Here is a 23478-nt window from a genome sequence, read left to right on the forward strand (position 1 = left end):
AGAAGACCATGCGGGATTTTAAAAGCTATGAGTCATCTAGACCAGATATGTATATGTGTGGAAAGGAGCTGTGCGGCATTAAAATGACTCATTAATTTAATGGAACTTGGTACGCCGCCATCCCAGAGAAGACCACACGTCGTGTCTTGCAGCTAAGAAAGTGCAAAGTTAGCGGCGCACGGTGCTCGTGCTCTTCCCGCCCTTCCCTCCCTCTCTCCATCACTCCGCGAGGAGGAGGAGGAGGAGGGGGGGAGGGGGACTTGTGCTCACGTGCACTCGCTGCGCGCCCCCATACAGTTGAACAGAGGGTGCAATACATAATTCAGTCCCAGCAAGGGAACACCCCAGTCTCTCCCCTACTGCCAACTGGAGCCGCGGAGCTGCAGCCTCTCACACAGCCCGTGGACAGAGACTTCGATGCGGCTTTGTGCTGCTCCGGAGCGGATGGAGGATCAACCTTGGAGAAGGACGAACGCTGTGTTTGTTTGCATGACTTCCAGCGGCTGAGGAAGGACAGGGCAGAGCGAGGAGGAGCAGACAGACGCTGGTGAGCTTCAGGAGACGTAAACATTGCCATGCCCTGCTTCATGCACCACCTCCCCCGATCCGCATCCTCCTCCTCCTCCTCCTCCTTCTCCGGTCCAGGACAGAGGGCTGTATTTCAGAGGATAACAGAATAGGAAGACGACGCCGCTGTCGAAGGTAGATATTTTGGAGACGTGGTGAAGTTGTGTTCGGGATAGGAGGCTGCGGCGGGCCACGCTGTAGGTATCCTGCATCCTGACTTTGCTGTGTCCGTGTTTTGCGGCCATGCTGCAGGCAGCATCCTCCGACCTGTTCCCGACCTGAGCTTCACTCTCTGGGATTAACAAGTTCCCAAAAGAAGAAAACTAGCAGTTCCACTTCTGAATGTTTTGGAGTATTATTTTGTACTGTTGGAACATCCACTCCTCTGTGTAACTGAGTGATAATGAACATTTTCCTGTTTGGAATTGTAGTGCTTCACACTGCAGGCTTTTAGAAAGATGTGATCAGCTGCAGGCATTTTAATTAGCAGAGTATCTCAGACATTAATCAAACCTGCCTCTGCATGAGTGCTCGGTGGGACCGGCCTTGTTGTTACTACAGTTCACGTTAACTCAGCGCCATGGGTGCCAAGCAGACCAAAGGCCAGGAGCCTGGAGGGGCCAGCCCTCAGCACAGCTGGAAACGGACGCCCACCAAGGAGCGGGGTGACATCTTGGCTTCCCTCATGCTGAAGTCAGGGGACCGGCTGAGCCGTGGCGGGACGCCGCCACCCTACCAACGCCGCATCGGCATGATCCAGGAGATGATGCTAATGGCCAAGCAGGGCAAACAGGATGAGGCCACGGAGATGCTCAAGACACTCCGACAGGTAGCTGCTCTGTGTGTGTGTGTGTGTGTGTGTGTGTGTGTGTGTGTGTGTGTGTGGAGAGTAAGTCAAGCTCTCAGGGGTCACAGGTTAACATTTCTTGTTCTACACCACAACATCCCCGCTTTCCTTCCTCTTCCCTCTCTCTTTCTGTGTAAACATGTTGATGTCATCACTGATGCTGTAACAGAAGCCAGGCTCACACTGACTGAGTGTTGACACACTGACTGAACCCATTCAGCATTCAGCGATTGACTGCTGACATTACTGATGAATTGAGCGCCTCTCTGCCTGTATGACTGGGCACGAGCCCCCCTGGCTGGCAGGCTGGACCTGTTGTGCTCGGCCTGGCTCTGCTGCACAGGTACAGTGTGGCGGCTGCTACAATTTATAGCCTCTATCTGCCTTACAAGACATTTGCAGAGCTTGGCTGGCTGCGGCTGCTGCTGTTGTTGCTACAGAGAGGAGGGAAAGCTCTGGTGTGGAGAGAAACAAAGGAGAAGCAGGGAAGTGAAAATGCCACCAGTTGAATTGGAGGATTTGCAGAGCTGTAAAGAAAGGGAGGATCCGAGCGCAACTGTAGTGAAATTATGAAAAGTCAATCTGAATAGAATTTGTCATTCGGATGAGAGGAAGATAAGCTCTCATCGGTATGGACAGCACTGCACACAATCCATATGCTGCCACTGTTTATCCCCCTATGACTCAACCACAGAGCCTCCAGCTTACACACACACACACACACACACACACACACACACACACACACACACTGCTTTCACGGTTTATTGTTTGGAGATTTCCATCAGCTCCTTTTTGTTACTATTTACAGTTATCTGATCAAACCCATTTAGATTGCTAATCCTTGAATCAATGGCAAACAGTGGAGCGAAACAAACGGGCTTAGAGATGAAGGACAGCTCTCCATCCATCACTGTTGAGGAGGAGGAAGAGGAGGGAGGGGGGGTTGCCATCTCTGTCACTGCTTGATTAAGCTGTGATACCCTGAAGGAGGAGAACCACAGTTCCCAGGCTGAAAGTGAAGACATGTCAACACAGCAGGGGGAAATACGGCTAGGTTCAAACCGGGCACCATCTAGTTGAAAAAGGAACTTTTTGATATAGTGCTTAAAAATTAATTATCAACAGAATGTTTTTAAAAATATGCTGGTTTCAGCTTCTCGAGTGTGAGGATTTGCTGTTTTTGTCTGTTTTAGATCATTGTAAGAAAATCTTTGGGGTTTTTAAGTGTTGATCAGAAAGAACAAGCAGTTTGTACCATAGTTTCACACAATTGTTGCTTCAGTAGCATTTCAGGGACTATATTTCATGGTGGAGCACATCCTAACTACCGGTGTTGAGCAAATATTCGGCTGACGCGAGTGTCCGGTATGGATAATCTACTTTTTACAAGTACAGGTATCATCAGATTAAAATATTTTACAACTTTCATTTAAAAAAAACGTTTACTATTGTGCTCAGAAACATTGTTCTGAGGCTCTAACCGGAGCCTGTTCTGTGAATAGTTTTCTAATAAAAATTGCAATAGCTGATTAACCCATATCAGTTTCAGGTTTAAATGCACAACTTCCGGTTAGTTCAGTCCAAGTCCAAGTTTAAGCCACGCCCATTCCGATACAGATAATTAACTACACACTGAAATATACCATAAAACTAGCAGCACGCTTGTTTATTTGCTTAAATCACTGAAATCCCCCTGCCTTTATTGGGGACAGGCATTCTGTAAATGTTGAATAAACATTTAAATGTAACCATGGCTTCTAAAAATGTTCTCTTTTCCACCAAATTTAGCCCAGTTTTAACCTAGATTTCTAGATGACCTGTTTTCGAAAAAAAAAAAATGCTATCAAAGAACAAGCATACAGCAAATGTCCCCAAATAAAAGAGTCTGAAATTGGCAAAATGTTCTTTTCAATCTGGAACTGATCAAAGAATAAGAACCTTCTTCTGGTACTTGTCACTGCAGTGCTACAGTACTGAGGTTGTACTTGTATACAGACAGCAGTAGTATAAGCATGCTTAAAAATAAGATACCTAATTTTGTCAAGTTTTGGCAGGAAGAGCTGCGTTGTTTTTAAGAACGTGTCATTGCCTGTTTTGATATGATATTCCCCACCTGACAGAATGAGCTGTTGCACTTAAAAGCACTTTTATTCTACTGGAAGCTCATGTGAACGGCTTACAGTAAACTGTCAGTGGGGCTGATTCAAGCGTCTCTCTTTAACCAGCCCTCATTGTAACGTATTTAGGTGTTATTTGCAAACAGCCACTCTCCATTGGACCTCCATTACGGCACCAGATACAGCTGCTGGGAGATTTGTGGTGAACTATAAAGCCTTTATCAGCACTTAGTGGACCTCCCGTCATTAAGTGACTTTACAAATGTAAGACATTTCCTTGTCTCATTCTTCACATGTTGAGATTCACAGTGTTATCTAACAGGGTTCCCACATGTCCTGGAAGATCTGGAAATTTAGTGACCAGTTTTCCAGTCATGGAAACACCTGGAAATTGGTCAAAATTACCAAATATCCTGGAAATAATCTATGTTGTCCTGAGAAATTTTATTTATATTTTAGCCCCTCATTTAGACGAACCTGGGTGCATATGTTGTTTGAAACTCGACTGTTGCTAGGATAAGCTGTGCTATGACACTTCAAAGTGGGTTAACGTAACAAAAAAATGCTCCTTTTTCGATTTGGCTCCTATGTCAATTAAGTCCATGTCTATTTTGGAAATGCTGTAGATGGTCATTATCTACATGCATACAGCCTGTTATTAATGATCACATTACATTTGTTGTTGTGGTTGTTAATTGTTAATAGGTGAGAAGATGAATAATAATTTTCTACTCCGCTCACTGTGGTGAGAACAGCCGAGCCATCAGGAAATCGAGCCAGCGTAGAGTGTGCCATATATGTTGACCATCATTGTGAGCAAGTGTGGTCTGGAAAGTGTCCTGGAAAAGGATTACTTTAGTGTCAACCCAGCAGTGTTGCATGTGCTGTAGTATCAATAGAAAAGAGAAGGTATGGCATTACCAGCATGTCCACATGGCTTAGCTTTGATCCGGCAGGCGACAGGCCGAGGTCAAGCACTTCTAACCTCTTAGGGATTTTTCCAGGCTGCTGTTTGTGGAGCTGGGGGATTAGGGAAAAGGAAAGGTCCACAAGCACGATGCACTCCAACTGGATCAAAGTAAATGATATGGAGAGATGCTGAGAGGTTTCAGATGCTGTTTTTTTTATCAGCAGAGAGTTGGAGGCTGAAGGATGAAAACAACAGGTTTTCTTATTGGCTCATGGGGGGGGGGGCATTTCATATTCTGGAGGGTTTGTTCTCTGGTAGAACAGTACGTGACAGACAAATCACACGATGAATTGGATAAAGACAATTATTGAGGATAAAGAGAGCAGAGGGGGAAAACACCATGAAAACTGCTACAGACACTGATGAAGAAAAAAACAGAAGAAGGGGTGCTGAGTGATAAAGAGACAGCAGAAGACAAAACAATATCATAAAATGAAGAGACACAAAGAAAGAGAGGAAAAATGAAAGGCCGAGCTTGCCTTGTGAGAGTCATTCTTCACTGGTTACCAGCTTCTTCTCCACGTTGCTCGGAAACTATGGCGATGGCTGGAGGGCTCGGACTAAATAGACATTGATTAATCAAGCAGGAGCTCTGTTAAGACCTAATGGGGAGGCCACCTTCTTAATCACCGCCCTTCAGTTAACTTGAAACCAAAGCATTTCTTCACCACTTCCTCCCATGGGCTGCCTCAGAGCTGATCACTAAACTATAACCAACAGCATCTGTGGAGAGCTCTAAATTTAACCTCAGGGGTTCCCTCAGCAGCCTCCAGCTGCCCGTAAACAGCTGTATGGGATGTTTAACTCTTCTTATGGTATGTGACCAATGTTGTCAGGTAATGAGAGGCCGTTGTGTTGTGGCCACCATTAATATTTTAAGACTGAAGCTACCACTGGTCAGTAGTCACAGGGCCTCATGCACGAATATTATCTTATTCTTAACCTCTCACTTTTTTCGTGGTTCAGATGAATGTCCAAATTCTCTGATTTCAGCTTCTCAAATATGAATATTTTCTGGTTTGTTCAGTCCTCTCTGACAGTAAACTGAATATGTTTGGGTTGAAGACGTTTGGGAAACACAGATCGATGTTTTTCACCATTTTCTAACATTTTATGGACCAAACAACTAATTGTTTAATCGAGATAATGATCGACAGATTAATTGATGATAAAAATAAATATTACTTGCAGCCCTAATAGCATACAGTAGGTGATGTTATACTATTGCATGTGAGAGCATGTTACTGGACAGTGACCTGCATGAAGACCCCGAAGCAGCAGTGAGAGGATCTCCTAACAAATATAATATTTATTCAGATTAAGACATGATGTTGGGTCAAATGAGAAAGAGAAAACTCAGACATTCATTTGAACCTGTGAGAAAATTCAAATACTAGAAAATTGGTGAATGCCAGAAATTCTCTTGAAGGTCCAGTGTGTAGGATTTAGTGGCCTCTTGCAGCGTAGTTGCAAACGGAACTTTTCACGCTCCCCTTCTAAGGGCAAAGGAGGAACTACGGTGGCCACAGAATGTGTGTAAAATGCCGAGCCAGTGTTCAGTTTGACGCTTCTGGGATACTGTAGAAACATGGAGGTTCACCATGGTTAGAGTTAGGTGACCTGTGGTGTCTGTAAATAAAAACGGCTCATTCTAAGGTAATGAAAACACAACATTATTTTGGTGATTATACACTAATGAATATTATATTTCTGAATTTCTAAATGTCACACAATGGACCTTTAAATCACTTGCACTTGTCACATAAGAACAAACCTGGTCGTACGATTAGTTCCCTCCACACTATTCCAAGGATTCAGTGTTCAGAGTTGAATTGTCAGCTCAGGACTGCAGAGGTTCCCTGTGGTGTTTCACTCTGTGTTGATAAAACTTGTCTTTATTGTGTCTTTTGTTGAAAGTTATGGCATAAAAGACTAAAGCCTTTTTCATACGTTGTACTGGTAATTGCACATCCTCCCTTTTCTTTTTCTTTGGTCTTATCAGCAGTTGAAGGGCAGCGTCTCAACATGGTGCTGTTGGATTGATTGATTGAGCTTTGTTTTGGCTGCACAGTGGTGTGAGTGCTGCCTGCAGTCTGTCTGTTCCATCACCAGTTCATTTAAGCTCCTTCAAGTGCAGTTCTCATACAGACATACATTTAAACGCTGTTCCACTTTCTGTATGCTGTCAGAGCCATGTTATTGATGCAGTCACATGGCTAGCACAACCACGTAAAATAATAACCACTAGGTTTAAACACAGATTGTTGTCGTGCTCATGTCATATTGTTAAGAATGTAATTACGAGGAGCTGAGTCAGAAAAACATTTGTGTTAGCTTCCTAGTCCTAATTCCAAGTTGTAGATATTAGGAATTTCTCACAGCCATGATATCTTTAGGTCGTTATTTTAGGTGAGAAGACCGATACTGCATGTCTGTACACTAACTATGAAGCTAGAGTTCGGGGGCAGTAAGCTTAGTTTAACATGAAGACTGAAGCCAGGGGACACAGCTAATCTGACTATGTCCAGAGTTACACTGAAACTCCCCCCAGCACCTTTAAAGCTCACACATTACCACATTATATATTATTTAATTTGTACAAAAACAAAATCTAAAAATGAAAATGTTTAAAATTTTACAGGATGTTACGTGCAGAAACTATTTCTTCGCCTACACATTTCCTGCAGTCTCCTCTGAATACAAATGAGAAATATTGTGTTAATCAGTGAGTTTTACAAGTTTCTATTCAACTATACATGTACACAACATTATACATTTATATCTGGTCACTTGTTAAGGAGGAATGACAGATATTCCAAATATGTAATTACATAAAAAAAATATATATATTCAGCTATTTATCTGGTGTGACTACGAGACTAGCTTTTTTTTTCTTGTGATGCCATCTCATTGTGTCAGCTCTGTTTGCATGGCAGCCAGGGAAGGAGATGCTATACACCTTTTTTTTTTATTGCATTGTCATAAGCAACAGGTGGAACTAATAACATTAATGACAGTCTAGCTCCATCAAACTGACCCAGTAAGCCATGTCAGCGAGCCAACGTGCACAATACCAGGACCCCGGGCCTGCAACAGCTAAAGGGAATGCAGCCATCATTTGTGTTATTAATTCCACCTGTGCTTTTCATCCTGCGACATATCAAAATGTCAGCCTGAGAAGAGGTCCAATCAGCCACAATAATTGACAACAGCTGTGTGGCTCTTGAATTAAACAACACTTTGATAAATGAAATCTACTTTTAAAGCTGTACAACCTGGAGCAGTTTCTCTGCTCAGAACTTTAAAGGTTCCGTATGAAAGGTTCCGACGTATTATTTTTATGCATTAAACATTATTTATTGCCAATGAGTGAACGGTTTGTAACATGTCTCTGCTTCCCTACAGTGTTAACAGTGTGCAACACTAGCTTAGAAATGGAGTCCGCTAACGTCTACGAAGAACAGACACACACCACAACACAGTCAGAGCTAATGTTACTGCAAAGCTTGTGAAATATATTGTGGTATTGTAGTTTAAGTTGGATAAGATTAGCTTGCTTATTAACACGGACAAATTGCTAGCTAGCTACTGAGGTAAAATGCTGTCAGCCAACTACATCCAGACTCTCGGGGCCGATCAGGCTGGTAAACAAACTGTTTTGCCGTTTGCAGGTTACTTCTTCTTCTACCGTTATTGCTAGCAAAATTCTGCTAGGTGGATATGTTGGCTAACGTTAACCAGCTAGCGTGAGCGAGCAGCAATAAATTAGGTAAAAGTACAAAGCAAACGATTGCTTTCTGCTAGCCAAAAATGATGCAAGTGTAGCCTAAGCTAAGGTAGCGTTGGCCGGTTGGCTGTGGCTCGGCCGTGCCTCGGCTGTGCGGTGTGGGTCAGGCATTGGTTGCTTTGTGGTGTTGGCTGATGGGATGATTTGTAAACTGCAAGCTAGTTAGTAGCATGGAATCAATATTCCAAATATAATAGATAAACATTGCAGATACTACTCTAAATGTGACTGTCATTTATTTTTTCAGCGTTCAGTCTAGTGTGTGTCACTTTTGGCCAATGTCCAGGATATTGCTTGCTTACGCCAAAGGGGCTGTGTACGGAGTGCAAGCTTCAGCGACTGGACGCTGACTGCAGTTCATTTAACAGCCACTGGTGTCATTGTTAGCAAAGATTTCCTGAGATTTACAATTGGGAACTTTTTATATGAAAACATCAACAACAACAGTGAAATAACCTCCATCACGTCAGAGGTGGATGACACTGGTCAGTATCTGAGCTTTGATAAAGGTCAATATCAGCTTCATATATAGACCCTCCTGCCCCGGTTGCCATTATTTGTTTGCCATTTCAGTCTCCAGCTCTTTGTTCATGTTCAGCTGGGTTCAGACCTCCGCTTTGATGTTGACCAGCGCTAATTAGTGTGGGTGGCACTCCTTAATGAAAAAAAAAAGCCCACACTGCTTTGCTCATAGCATAAATGGTGTATGTGTGTGTGTCTGTGTGTGTGTGTGTATGCACTCAACACACGGGCCCCTTAGAGCTCAAGGAAGTGGACTTTGCATTTTTATTCTGTCCTCGTCATGTATATTTCATGAGGGAGCCGCAGTTGATAATGTACAGCTTTTCTGGAGGGGTCTTTTGTTTGCTATTGGTTCAGTGTGTTCAACGATTTTTTACTTTTTACTGTTTTATTCTCACCAAACACACAGCGCTCTGTGGTGAATACTTCCATTGCTGGTTCGTAAACCTTTGTCATGTTTAGGCTCAGATTAGAGCGAGCTGGAAGATTAATTTCCATTCCATGTTGATATATTTGCATAGCACTTCAAATCCTTATCACATTATGAGGAAAGACACATTATGCACTCCTCTGACTCATCCTCACACTCAGAGATGACCTCTATTGCTTCGGATGTTTTGGTACCAGTATTTTTTTAAGGCATGAAAATGTACCAAAATGTGCATTTTTATTTAACTAGTTGTTCCCGTTTATATTGGACACATTGCCATTGAGGACATTTTATGAATTGGGTTCATTTCTAGAAACTACAAATGCAATTTGTCACTTAAGGAGATAGTTTGACACTTTGGGAAAAATTTTATTTACTTTGTTAGCGGGAGTTAGATGAGAAGATTGATACCACTCTTACGCGTGAAAGTGTATCAATCTTCTCATTTAACTTTTGGTATTTTCCAGCATATCAAACTATTCCTTTGACTCTTCGCCCAAGTTATTAAAGAACAAGCTGTTTTCGTACATTGAAATAGGTCAAAAAGATGAGTTAGATAAGTTATATTAGGCCTCTGTATTGTATTGTAAGAAATGTATGATATATTGTAAAACCTGACAACACATCTTAATAAATGAAGTTAATATCACTTAATCTTCCAAAAAATTTGGAGTGCAAATTAATTGGCTACTGTTTTGAAAATCAGCTAGTTATAAATTATTGTTTTGTTTTCTTTCATGTAAAGTAAGTAAATTCAAACTTGGTGGTAACATTTGTATAAAGAACATGCATTAAAGTTACTTTCTTCAGATACATTCTGTTCACACATTTTGAATAAGTCTGGAGAAATGCTGCATATGACAGTAACTTCAGTTAACTTATACTCAAATCAAATATCTTTCAAGCTTAAATGATATAATTTAATATTCAAGGAGCTGTATTTGTATTTATCACAATCCTTGTAGCATACAACATCATAGCACTCAGATTATATACAGTGTTTTTGAGAATAGATACAATACATTTTTTCAATAAATTTCAATAAAATGATATTTGTTGATATTTTTTGACACTGCTAGGTTATACAAATGTAAGGTACACTGGAGATGAGATATGGGGTTAGTAGGTGTTGACCACCCTGGATAAGATAAGGGCTCCTTCCTGCTCGTGATTTGTCAATATAAACCTAATTTTAATTTAATATTGACAAATGTCGGGTTCAGATTTCTAAAACTTAAATCCATGTAACTGTTCAACCACACACCGATATAACCAGCAAGAATTCATGTGACTATGATTGACCGATCATCCACTACAATGTCACCTCAAGTAGTTGCACTTGAACACACTGCAGAAACTGCAGCAAATGGAAATAACTAGTCAGTGTTCATAATCCACAATCCAAGCATCATGGAAAGACTAAACAAGCAAAGTAGCCAATTATTTTCATGCTGCTGTCTCTGCTGCCAATTCAGCATGTCTGATTGGCCAAATGGCCGCCAGAAAGGGGTGTGTAATGCCATCACGTCCCTACACACACACACACACACACACACACACACTCAGACACACAAGCATAAATAATTTCACGCTATGTACCCACAATGCATCATTTGTGATCTCAACTGGAAACTGTGTGAGTGTGTGTATCCTGGTCTGCAACAGGACATTTCACAACATACACCTGTTGATGCACTAATCACAGGTTTCTCTCATGTGCCGTGTTGCTATTAATGTCACTCTAATCTGAAAATACAGCAGCTGATTCACATGTGTGTGTCATTCAGTCAAAGCGGCCGTCATTATTCACTGCCCCTCCTACGCAAAACAATAGGCAGCATGGAAACCTCAGTGAGTCATACCTTTCTGTAGGAGACCAAGCATCTCTACCCCCCCCCTGTCTATCTCTCTCTACCGCTCTCCAAACATAGACGGCCCTGTGGCCCCTTAACTGGCTATGAACTGTCTGCAAAAACAAGACCAAACACACAGAAATATACCTGCAGATGGTGAGTCTACATTTACCTACAGACTAAAATGCATTCTGCCGGAAAGTGTTTCAAGCCCACTGGAATTAGCAGCAACAGCAGTGGTGGAGGTAGAAAAGCAGACCCATTACATACTGTGTGTACAGAGTGTTGTGGCAGACAGTATGTATCGTCTGAATCAACATCCTGTTATAAAAGGATGTACACACCCGGGTACATGTGTTTGTGTTTGTATATGTGTCATTAACCTAAGAGATGGTCATAAACTCAGTGGCTGTTGTCCTCATGATGGTTAATGAGACAAATAAAGAGTATGGACAAACAAAACATAAACGCTGCACAATATAAGGCAGCTGGTGCTGGGGTTAGGACTTCAGCTGTAGTACATGGGGTGCAAGCTCTCTCTAGGTGAGTTACCGGAGCGCCCTATAGTACTTTTTTACTCTGATTTTATGCATATGGTGGTTAGATATTTTTAAAATTACATTATATCGCCTTGCTTACAGTATTGTAAAATATTGCCTTGTTTACAGTATTGTAATATATCACCTAATTCTTGAATTTCCCTCGGGATAAATAAAGTATCTATCTATCTATCTATCTATCTATCTATCTATCTATCTATCTATCTTGCTTACAGGATTGTAATATATCGCAGTATATTGAATCGTAACCCTGTATCTTGATGCATATGAGGAATTTGTATAGTCAAATTCACAGCCATATACACAGCACCACTACAAACCTTTACTTAGAGTTCACTGCATAAAATAATACAACTAACAAAACTAAGGAAAGTGATCGTCAGTTTTTTTCAAAAGATTGTGGCTTATTAAAATATTATAATTAAGGTTCATTCTAGATCTTGGAAACAAATAATCCAAAGAACTAAAACAACTAAAAGAATAAATAAATCTTTCTGATAAAAAGTCCAAACTTACTTATTGTTTATGTTGTATGCTGTCAACCACATCTCATGGCCTTCTGCAGCAGATGGTATATCTCAACTAAACCATCTCCATGGCAACTGATGCTGCGTTCACGCATTATTGGCAGAACGGGAAGAACAGTAAAACCTCCTGTTGTATCCCTTTGGAAGTGTTTACAAATGATTCTACTATGGTCACACTAACCTCAACCTGACTGTGCTAGATGGTTTGTTACACAGGACCATCTAGAAAGTTGTTGTTGGTAACTGTTTGGAAAAGGGACAGGTACTCGAAAAAAATACATGGCAGGTGGCTCACCCACAGGGGCTGGGTCCTTGCTGTAGCAGGCAGCCCCTGTCCGACCTGTAGCATTTGAAAATGTATAAAATGTACAATAATTATAAATTCAGTTTTATTGAACTAACAAGATGAAGAGTCTAAAACCATGCTAGATGCTCTGTGAGCTAAATACTAGCGTCAACATGCTCACAATAACAATGTTAATATGCTGATATTTAACAGGTGTGATGTTTACCATGTTCACCGTCTTAGTTTAGCATGTTAGCATGCGAACATTTGCTAATTAGCACTACTTTTGCACGGATTTGGCATAAACCAAAGCATTGGACAAATGTATGACCTGATGATGGCGCTAGATGAAACAGTCAGGGGATCATGGAAGATATTAAAACCACGAATATCTGTACAAATCTGGACCACAGTGGTTACAGACAGACACTGTCATCCATAGAGCCCCGCAGTGAGCATGGCTGACACTAAACATCATCAACATCACAGCCTAGAGCTTGCACATGGTCCCCAGAGGATGAATGCCAATTACTGTGGTGAGCCCAGTTTTTCCTGTAGTGTCACCATCAATCTAAAAGTTCCACTTGTATTTTGGAAATGTCAATATCTAAGGGGCAGATTGCCCAGACCTTTACTGACCACATTCAGGCCCCCCAGAGGATGAAACCTTTCCATTTTGCAAGCTGCGTGAGCTAGGTATGGATGTCAGGATTTGTCATAATCTAATGAAATGAGCACATTCACGCTACCAAGGGAGCCCATGACCTTTCCTTCACTCCTACACTCAAGACAAACTTTACAGTTTTTGTTCCTCTATGAGTGAAGCTTTAAGTGTGTATAGCACTTTTATATTGTGATGGGAAGGAACATTGCTGCTTTTAGGGGGCACTAATGGTGCTTTAGACTTTTAATCTTGTTCCCAAACAAAAGAAGTTTTTGGATGTCTATAATGGAGCATGATGGATGATCTAAATTATTAATCTCAAACAAATGGTCTGACCCTAGAATACGTACAGCACTGTGCCTTATTGCAGAGGAGGCAGAGAGAGCAGCTGTGTTACATTCCTCAAAATACCTTTAACTGCTCCAGTCTAATCCTCTCCTGTGTCTGTGTATTTTATTTAAATGGAGTTGTCATTCATGTTGACTTTTTAAGGTTTAACAAGACTGCTGTTCATGCGTGAAGCTCTGCCAACAGGTTTACGCGTCGTCAGCTTTGATGGAGCTTGAGATGTGACAAATTTAGATTTTCCCTCACCAGCAAGCAGACAGTCAGACAGCGGGAAGCGATGCAACAAGCTTCAATTTAATGCTTTAGGAGGGCAACGAGTTTACAAAGAAGCATGGAAAATGGAAAATGTCACAGGTGTATGTGTGAATTATGTGTGCATGAATGAATTTCTGGCTTTTTATGTTTGCTTATAATGGAAAACATATGTAGTGTATGTGTGATCAATAATCAGTATTGCATCTTATCCAGTGAGTAGTTTATGTGCTTTCTTGTGTTTGGATTGGTATTTTTTTCCCTTTCTGTTCTCTGTTGGTTATAATGTTGAGCTTTTCCATGTGTATGAAATATGGTATATAAATAGACTGCCTTGCCTTGCTTATAACCAGGGACGGCTGGTATATATCGGCTAACAGGGCTAAGCCCCCCTATCTTTTACAGTAAAGATGAAAAACTATTATTAAAAACCTTAGAACATATTGTTTTGAATTTTGGTGGAACCTAGAGCAGCAACAGCAGCAAAAAATGACAGAAATAACCCAGGATATATGATTTATCTTGGGTTTTTTCTTTGAATGGGCTACATTTATTCAGCCCAAGCACAGTAGCGTAAGCTTCCATTCACTTTTGATTGACAGGTGTCGTGATACGCCCCCTTCAGATGCTGCCCATTTGGGCTAAATTCATTCAGCCCAAAGCCCAGTGACCTTCGACCAATCACAGTGCAGTAGCCACAGTACAGTGACCTTCGACCAATCACAGTGCAGTAGCCACAGTACAGTGACCTTCGACCAATCACAGTGCAGTAGCTACAGTACAGTGACCTTCAACCAATCACAGTGCGGTAACTATAGTACAGTGAGGCTAGTTCGTAGTAATGGCGGGCGTTAGCAGGAACATGAACAAGGTGGATTATTTACTTTCTAATCAATTTTCTTGTCTTTGGAGGAAAAATTGGAAGTACAGAGATCAGGAACACATCATCCAAATGATGTACAAATAACACAAAAGGACAAACGACAAAATCGTAACTTTTGTGTTACGTGGTTTCAGCAAAAGGACTTGCTAACGGCAATTGTAGCTAGGAATTCACTTTTCTGTTTCCCATGTTTGCTTTTTGGAGGAGAAACGGCTTGGACCCAACTTGAATACGAAGGATACGGCGCTCTGATAATGTGTCAGTAGCCGCACAGTGCTGTGACATAATGGTTGAGCAGTCAAAGGCGCGCTTTGAGAAAGCCAGGCACTTGGTGTCTTTGCATGTGCACATTACCCAATGATCTGCAGGGAGACACAGAAAGGTGAGCTGATGGTGAGGTACAGCAGGGTGGAGTTTGACATGGTGATTAACCTGTTTGCGTCACAGAAAGGCCGTCGATGTGAGCTGCTTTTTAAAAAAGGTATGCCCAAGCTCTGAAACAACTCTCTCTTCTACAAATACTGTTATTTTTTTATAGTTTTATTTTTGGTACATGGTGTTGCAAATTGTTGCTGGTACTTTTCTATAATGTTGTTGTAGCGCAATTGGCATGTGCTGATGTGTACAGAGGAGAGAGAGAGAGAGAGAGATTATTTTTCGTCATCAGGCCATTCTTTTGGGTTTGTCTCCCCAGTGTTGCTGTTGAGCACTTGGTATAACAAAGTATACAATGTTGTTACTGTAACTTGATGTGATGCTACTGTTGCTGCTGTGTGACGTATTGATGAGTGTAATGCATTTGTTAGCCCACCCACCCAAAATCATCACCAGCTGTCACTGCTTATATGAATGTTGCCTATATAAGTGCTGTATATACAGTTGTGTAAGTGAAGATATAATGGTCTAATTTAATGTGTATATGTTTGTGTGTGTAGGATCTGGGCATGGAGTCAACATCTCTGGATGACGTGTTGTACCGCTACGCCAGCTTCAGAAACCTGGTTGACCCCATCACGCATGACCTGATTATCAGCCTGGCACGATATGTCCACTGCCCCAAGACGGTAGGACACACACACACACACACACACAAAAATCATCTTGTGTGAAGAATACATTGTAAATATTGCAGATTAAAGTAAACACGGTTGTGCATGTTCACACTCACACGCACACACACACTCACACAGACCGACGTGATTCATTTCTTTGCTGCTATCAGATGATCTCCTGACTCATTTTGTCTGACACTATTAGGTTACGGAAGTGCTCAAAGTGGTTGTGTGTACGTGTGTGTGTGTCCTTGAGGGAAGTACAGCTCCTTGTGTTTGTTCATTCATGTAGTCCAGTATGTCATTGAGGGAGAGAGAGCGTGACAGAAGCCATACTGGATAAATAATGGAGGGAGGAAGGAGGAGTGATGGAGAAGAGGATAGGAATTAAAAGGCCTGATGTGTAATTGCAGCATGGTGCATGGTGCTGAAACACGCCCGACTGCTGGCTCTGTTAAAAGGCTTATTTTAAACTAGTGCTGGGCCCATTTACTGTAGGAAGAGATCAACATCTAATAAACAGCTATCATATTATTTGTAGACCTCTGGCTGAAATCTTTCCTCCTGGCTTAAGTGATGCAAATGTGTTTCTGAGAAGATAAGTTAATTCTTCTAATCTATGTGTGAGTGGTGTGTGTCACGTGTTACATTTTTCCCTTGACCTCGCCAAGACCTCATGAAACACCATCTTGCCTCTTTAATTTCATCTATTTCCTGTGAAAACAGGATGCTGGAGATAGACGGTTCATTAGTGTGATTTAAAGTCATTTTGCATATCTGCACAAAACCAACTATCAAAAATGAAAAATGAAAAAATACTTAGGTGTTAATTTCGTCGATGAAAAATCTGACAAAAAATGTTCTTTGCCTTTTAATATTCTTACCTTTTGTTCATGACAAGAATTAGGCTAAAACTAAATAAAGAGTAGCTTTCAAAAACAAGAACTATAACAAGATGTATGTTCTATTCGTCAGTGAATAAAAACTAATCCATAATGTGAAACACAACAAATGCACAAATAAACCAATTTGTCTTTTTATGCAACCTGCATACGTGTAAAGTCAAGCAGTATCCTGCCCCGCCAAAAAATATTAGATTTAGCTGCTTGACCTGTTGCACTAATAAACACCATTTTGCATTTCGTAACGTTGTCGCTGCCAGTGATGTTTGCTAACGTAACTGGTTCTTGAAAGCAAAAAACACAAAATTTGCCAAAAAGCAACAACAAAAAAAGTATCAAGGAAGTGTATTTGCTATACCTCACATGGTCGTCGTAGTCCCTTCAGGCTACAGACATAGTTTTCTATGTGTAAGAGATATATACAGTTATTTCACTATATACACCCAGGAAATAATTTTACAGGGCATCTTTTTAATTTGGGTCTGGTTGAATGTAAATTGCAGCAACAAGATAGTGATGATAATATGGTTTCATCTTCAGATAAAAAGAAACAGTGTGCTTCCACTTTGACTGCGTTTGAGCACCAAACATCATCGATGTAAACACAGAGTCCGCCTCCTGTTGTCCTTAACATGGCCCGTCCATCGAATGCTTGATCTGGGATGTTGATGGAGCAGGTCTCACTAAAGAAGTGTCTGATTTTCCGTTGTTTGGCCGCCCTGAGTTCCATTTAGTCTAAACCGGTCATTATCAAGGACCAGCTGTAAGTCCAACCTGGTCCAGCATGGCTCCTATCCAGCTCTCTTCCTCTCCTCTTGGGGCGACCACAACACCCGCCCCCTGGTGAGCTGTAGACTATCGCTGTCTTACATAGGTAATAGATGTTCAGCAATAAAGCTGAAAACAGCTAGCCTTCCAGTTGCAGCATCTAAATGCGCAGCCGTTGCTAAAATCAAAATCTTGAACAACTTGGCGTAGCCCGTTAAAACCCAATCAGACATAATTTAGTAGTGGGATCAGTATATTAGTGAACAGGTGAGTGAATACAGCTTCTGAATGATCAAATAAGAGTCAAATTTAAACAAAAACTCGACCAAATGGGTTTGTTACATTACTCCATTACTTAAATGTTGTAAAATGTTGTATTAGCTGAATGTACCAGATTTGTGTGAGTCCTAAAATGCATTGTGGGAGCTGGTAATCGCTTGTTATCGATGTGCAAGACAAAAATTCAGTGAGACTCTTCACATAGGCCGAAGCTGCAGAGGAAATGGAAGATAAGGGTTTTGTGTACAGTTCATGATAGGTGAACAGTGAGAGGCTGACAAGAGCAGAGTAAGAATGAAAGAAACAGCAGAGGGGCTGTTGTTATGTGCGGAGAGAAAAGCAACAAGAGAAAGGAAGCACAGAAGGAGACAGAGAGAGAGAGAGAGGTGTTATTTCCCTCGTTCTGCTCCGTCCGTCCAGACTGATACGTTCGATCCCAGTTCTGTTTTACTTCCCTGAACTCAACATCAAAGATATTTGAGGGTTCGCTGCTTGCCCTTTGATGGGATTTCATAAAATATTAATGCAGAATCTGAGTTTCACATAAAAGCAACTTTATATAAGAACAATTTCTGCTGCACATTTTGTTTTCCATAATTTGGACGCATATATAATCACTGAATATTTGCAGTGCTGTCACTGGTGAGCTTATATGGTAACTTAGCAAAATCAATTCCCCGTAACAAGTGTGACAACTCATTATTCCCATTTAAATAACAGTATTACAGTCTACTATGAATAATAATTTCTTACCTCACTGCAGAGAAATTAAATTCAAGTCTCTTATGTTCAAATTATAAACCAGACTTCAGTCGGTTCAATTTTTCTTTCCTTTTTCATGAGAACTGGTCAGACTTTGTTTTATAGAATGTGTGCCTAATTATTTTACAGCAGTGGCAGCAGCAATTTTGAACAATCATACTAATCATAAACTATTGATAAATTTACTCAAAGTTTCTTAACCCACACAAACACAAGATATTATTACTAGGGATGAGCGAGTACATCATTTACTGTATCTGTTCAACCAACCAAATTATCTTAATTTATATTCGTACTCGGAATGGGTCATGCTTAAACCGGAAATGGTCGGGGCTAACCGGAATTTGTTAATAAAAGCCTGAAATTGATACGGGTTGCTACATTTATTAGAAAACAGAATTAAACTTCAGAGCATAACACATTATACTCTGACGATACTCTTAGCCAGCACTCATCAACCCTAATTATTGTATTATCATAAAGCTGATATGGCCAACTCGTTAGCAAAAAGTTTACACATCCAGCAGACCCAGAGCAACACAAGCATTCATTTTGTGCTTTAATTTGGTTGTGTTTGTGGCCACCCTAAGAATTTGAGTCCAGTATTGGCTCTCTGTTAGCTTTGACTTCAGCAACTCCTGAGGGAAATATCTGGCTCTTCACTGCTGAATGCTCCACTAAGCTCCACCAGCTAGTCTTTAACTTTGTGTTTCTGCTCTGTGTTGCTGGGCAGGTAGTGTTTACCCGAGGTCTTTTTCTGAGTTACCCCCCAATTCCACCGGACACGTCCGCAAAGCGCTGCAGCTCCACTTCTGAAACGCTCTCGGTGGGATTTGAAGAAGGCGTCTCACACAACAATGTTATAAAGCCGTGCCCGGTGGAATTTTGGGATCAGGTGATCTGTGGCTTTGTCTCTCAGAACGACACCTTTCACATTAAACACAGTAAACTGATCTACTGGTAATATAAAAAAATATGAATTAGAGCAGCTTTAACTTATGATTCAAATACTCAATTTACTTGGGATGTGTTGTGTGTCTGCTGGTCCCAGAGCAGGGTGAACTAGACATTGCCTTGTGCTTCCAGGCAATGTCACACATGGACATACAGATAGACATAGACATACAGACAAGTAAATGAGGTAAAGGTATTATTTATTTTAACAGATACAAATAAAGCTTGACAGAAAGTCTTTTGCGCTTAGGCTCTACGTTTGCAATTGAGGAGCATCTACCCTGAACCGCAGCTAGATAAATCCCCACATGGATTCCAGACACTGGGGGTGGTGGTTGATGACTCTGCTGAGGCTGATGGTCGAGGAAGCAGATCAATCTGCAAAGACTGGGCAGTAATGGGGAGGTCATAACAGCAGCATGAATGCATTCAAATATTTTATATTCTACGTACACCTAACAGTAGAATAAGGCACTATAAACCTATATAAAGGCTCAGTCATGCAAAAAAAGGTATATCACAAGACTGTTAAATTGCAATATAGATGGGTGTCCTGAGAGCTGACCTGGTAGAGCTGGTGCCCTATAGACCAAGGCTGCTGCAGCGGTCATGGGTTCAAATCTGAGCCCTCTGCTGTGTGTCATCCCCTCTCTCTCTCTCTCTCTCTCTCTCTCTCTCTCTCTCTCTACCACATTTCCTGTCACTCTTCAGCTGTCAGTATCAATTAAAAGCAATAAATGTCAAAAAGATAGTAAATGAATCGTGATATCAAGGTGCAAAGACTTTTCTTTCACAAAGAAAAGGAAATCTGCATTGTTTTGCACAGTTTATACACTGCCTCAAACATAAAAAAGGATTCAGTAATTTGATGAAGACATATGTTTTCTAGATTTATGTCTGAGAAATAAATTAATCTGTTTCAATTTGTCTTCAATTTCATTTTGTTAAAACAATTGAGAAACTCATATTGTGAACCCAGGGAATTGTATCGATTGTCATTATAACATGTTGCAAACTTCTTATCATGCCACCCAGCACTAGATTGTACAAATCACTGACTCGAGAAGGTGGATTGAAGTCACAAAGCCATGCAGACACATTGCCTCCTCACAACTTCCCTCCACAGAGGACATTTCCTTCAAGCAGCACCATAAAAGCACAAGAGTGCTCTCAGAGACCCCTCACACCCGACACACATAACCTGCTCTGCCTTCAGGCTTCTGATAACACCGCATCTGGGCAGAGGGGACATGTTTTAAGGATGTTGTTTGCTGCCCATTTTCTGCACTGTTGGCTTCACTTCCATCTGCCACTGTGTTATTTTATACAGCTGGGTTTGTGGTTATTGTTGTTTTTTAAGTAGTCAGTCATGCTGTTACAGTCTGTAGTGTTCTTGTTGTTAATGTGAAACATGTATACATGAGCACGGAAAACACACTGTTACAGAATGCATACTGCTGACTTTATGTAGAAGTCCTCTTTCAATCCCTCATGTTTCAGTCAATACTCCAGAGAACAGAGAATTGATTGAATGAACTTTAGCCACCTCACAGCCTGATTAATCTATCTGATCATAATAAACACAGTAAAACTGCTGGGGGATTAATAACACCTTTCCACAAATAAACAAAGGGACTGAAAACCTGTTTAGTTAAGAGACAGGATTAATAGATTTAGGTGGTTGTGGTCGTGCATAAAAAGGAACAATCTTTCATTAAATACGTGTTAATCCTCTCTTAATCCTACATTTATGGATCACTCGGGGAGATAAAAGGAGAAAGAGCTGAAACAAGTGGCAAAAAAAAGAAAAACATCATCAACTGCCACAAATGGCAGCAAAATATTCTAGATTTCTGTATTGGAACACATATCTTTGGGTTGAAGTTGTTTGATCCATAGCATACAATGATTTTTATTTAAAGCCCCTATAAGGAACTATCAATTTGTGTTTATGGCGGCCCCTGTGGACAAAAGCGGTAGTGTTTCTACTGACTTATTTCATTCATTTCATATGGAATCCGACAGTCTGACCACTGGCTGGCATAAAGAATAACTATATAGAAACAGCCAATACTGATGGTCTTGTCTGTTTATGTTGGTCATACAGAGGCCTCAAGTGAAACCTTTAATTTACAGTATTACACACACTCCAGTGAAGCCCCTGATACCGTGCAACTATCAATAATAAAACTCACTAATGCACACTTGTGTGTTATTAGATTACAGTCAATCCAGTACAAGTCCTTTCCATAGACAGCTGGGGTGGTATTGATCGATTAAATAGTAAATATGAAATCAATCAAACTGCATCCTATCCATTATCCAATCAAATACAGACTAAACTGTCTTCTAATTAAAGGTCAACGTTAGAAAGCCAATAAGATGGTCTTAATGTGTTGAGTTATTGGACAAGTTATTATATAATATAATTATATATTGTAGAATAGAGGATGATGTGCACCGAGTAGAAAGAGAACTAAGAGAAGCCGGCCCTATGAGGAAAGTCTGACTTCAGTTACAAACAGTTGATTTGATTCAGCGAGCCGTGCTGTGAGCGACTGGGATCAGAGGTCCTGATGCAGGCGTGGTACCGGTGCTTTTCTATACAACAGGACAGTGGTGTAAAAGGTGTTGTTTACCTTGATGATGTGCTGTAGGTTTGTTGATTTGTATGAAGTGTAGAAAGCGTCTGTCGCCTGCAGGGGTTTTTCTAAACCAGCTCACTGTTGCTGCTGCTTCTTTTACCGTTCCACCCTGCAATATTTCAGACTGAGATCCACTGAGAAAACAGAAAATAGGACCAAACGTCTTGTTGAGTCGATGGATTTTTAACTGTCGCTCTGCCAACATATTTAATATACAAGGACTACCGACTGGGGAACCCAAGAATAAACTACTGTAGGAAACAACCATCACAGCAAAATGTTAATTTAATTAATGTTAACAGTTAATTTGCAGATTGATTAAAATAGACAGAGCGAGCACATGAGAAAATCTGTGTCTGCTGCATCGTAAGTTAAATTGAGTGCCCGTACCCCCCTGATAGTGTGTAGAGTAAATTGTTCCATCTATTAAAACCATAAAGGTGGAATTGGATGCTTTTGACTGGGGTCCCCAAATACATTGCTATTTTTAAAGCACAATACAAACAGAAACAATGATATGAAGTCTTTAGGGACACACTGATTGAATAAAGGCGTGAAAAGCTGTAATGATAATGAATAAAACACGTGAGATATGACAGAAAGTATAACTCTTTGGTAGGATGATGAACAATAGTAGTCAATAGCTATAAAATTACATTTCTGACAGGAAAAAAACCAAACAAGGATAACAAATTGTTAATAATAATTGGAGAATCATTAGAGGCAAAAAGTCATAACAGTCAGTGTGGGTTGTTGTTGTATTTCAGTTTTTAATGGAGCAATCTTCTTTTATTTTGAAAGTGACAGTAGAGAGACAAGTGGCGTGACAAACAACAAAGATCCTTGGCCAGAATCGAACAGGGGACGCTTGAGTTATTTGGTATGCATCTGAACCTGCTGGCCACCGTATACCTCAAACAGTGCTTTGATCATCCAAACTGGATTTCATACAGTAGCAGCTGATCCTGTGCTGTGTCTGAAATCACTCACTCATTCACTCATTCACTCCCTATTAGTGCTGTCAGTTTAACGCGTTATTAACGGCGTTAACGCAAACCCATTTTAACGGCTTCAATTTTTTTAGCGCGAGATTAACGCCTAGCACACTTTGTAGTTTTTTCACATGCTGTTGCAACAACTAGTAAGGTTAGAAAAACTACAACACCACAGCGGATCTAGCTAGACCGGAACAAAACAACAGGCACGCTGCACACACTTGTTTAAGAGTAGTAGACGTTACGTTTTGAGTGGATGGCGAGCGCGAGACGTCGAAATGGATGGATTCCTTGTTGTCTGAAAATGTCAACAGGCTTGTCTGTTTGAGTAACTGGCTCAAAGCAAAGAAGTAGAAGGCTTACCTTTTATTGGTAACCGTTACTGTTCATTCTTTCTGAAATAAGAGGCTGGGTTGAGCCTCTGGTGAATAAAGAGCAGTAGCCTGACTGCTTCGTTCAAAGCAAACTTGAGAAAAGTATTAAGCCATGGTTTAACTGCACTATA

At 40.9% G+C, this 23478-nt stretch overlaps 1 protein-coding gene across 2 annotated transcripts in view; it reads left to right on the plus strand.

The window, feature by feature from the left end:
- Positions 1–272: 272 nt before the first annotated feature.
- Positions 273–23478, plus strand: part of lrrc75a (leucine rich repeat containing 75A) — a 62868-nt gene continuing 39662 nt past the window's right edge. Inside the window, exons 1-2 of one of the 2 annotated variants that reach the window (XM_051397589.1) lie at positions 273–1396; positions 15552–15680. In XM_051397589.1, coding sequence (XP_051253549.1) covers positions 1148–1396; positions 15552–15680 — 378 coding nt within the window. In that variant the 5' untranslated portion in view covers positions 273–1147. Of the gene's footprint in view, positions 1397–14583; positions 14999–15551; positions 15681–23478 lie in introns of those variants that run through there. The other variant, XM_051397590.1, reaches the window with a different exon arrangement.

The sequence above is a fragment of the Dicentrarchus labrax genome, unplaced genomic scaffold (assembly GCF_905237075.1).
Source record: "Dicentrarchus labrax unplaced genomic scaffold, dlabrax2021, whole genome shotgun sequence".
NCBI classification, from domain to species: Eukaryota; Metazoa; Chordata; class Actinopteri; family Moronidae; genus Dicentrarchus; species Dicentrarchus labrax.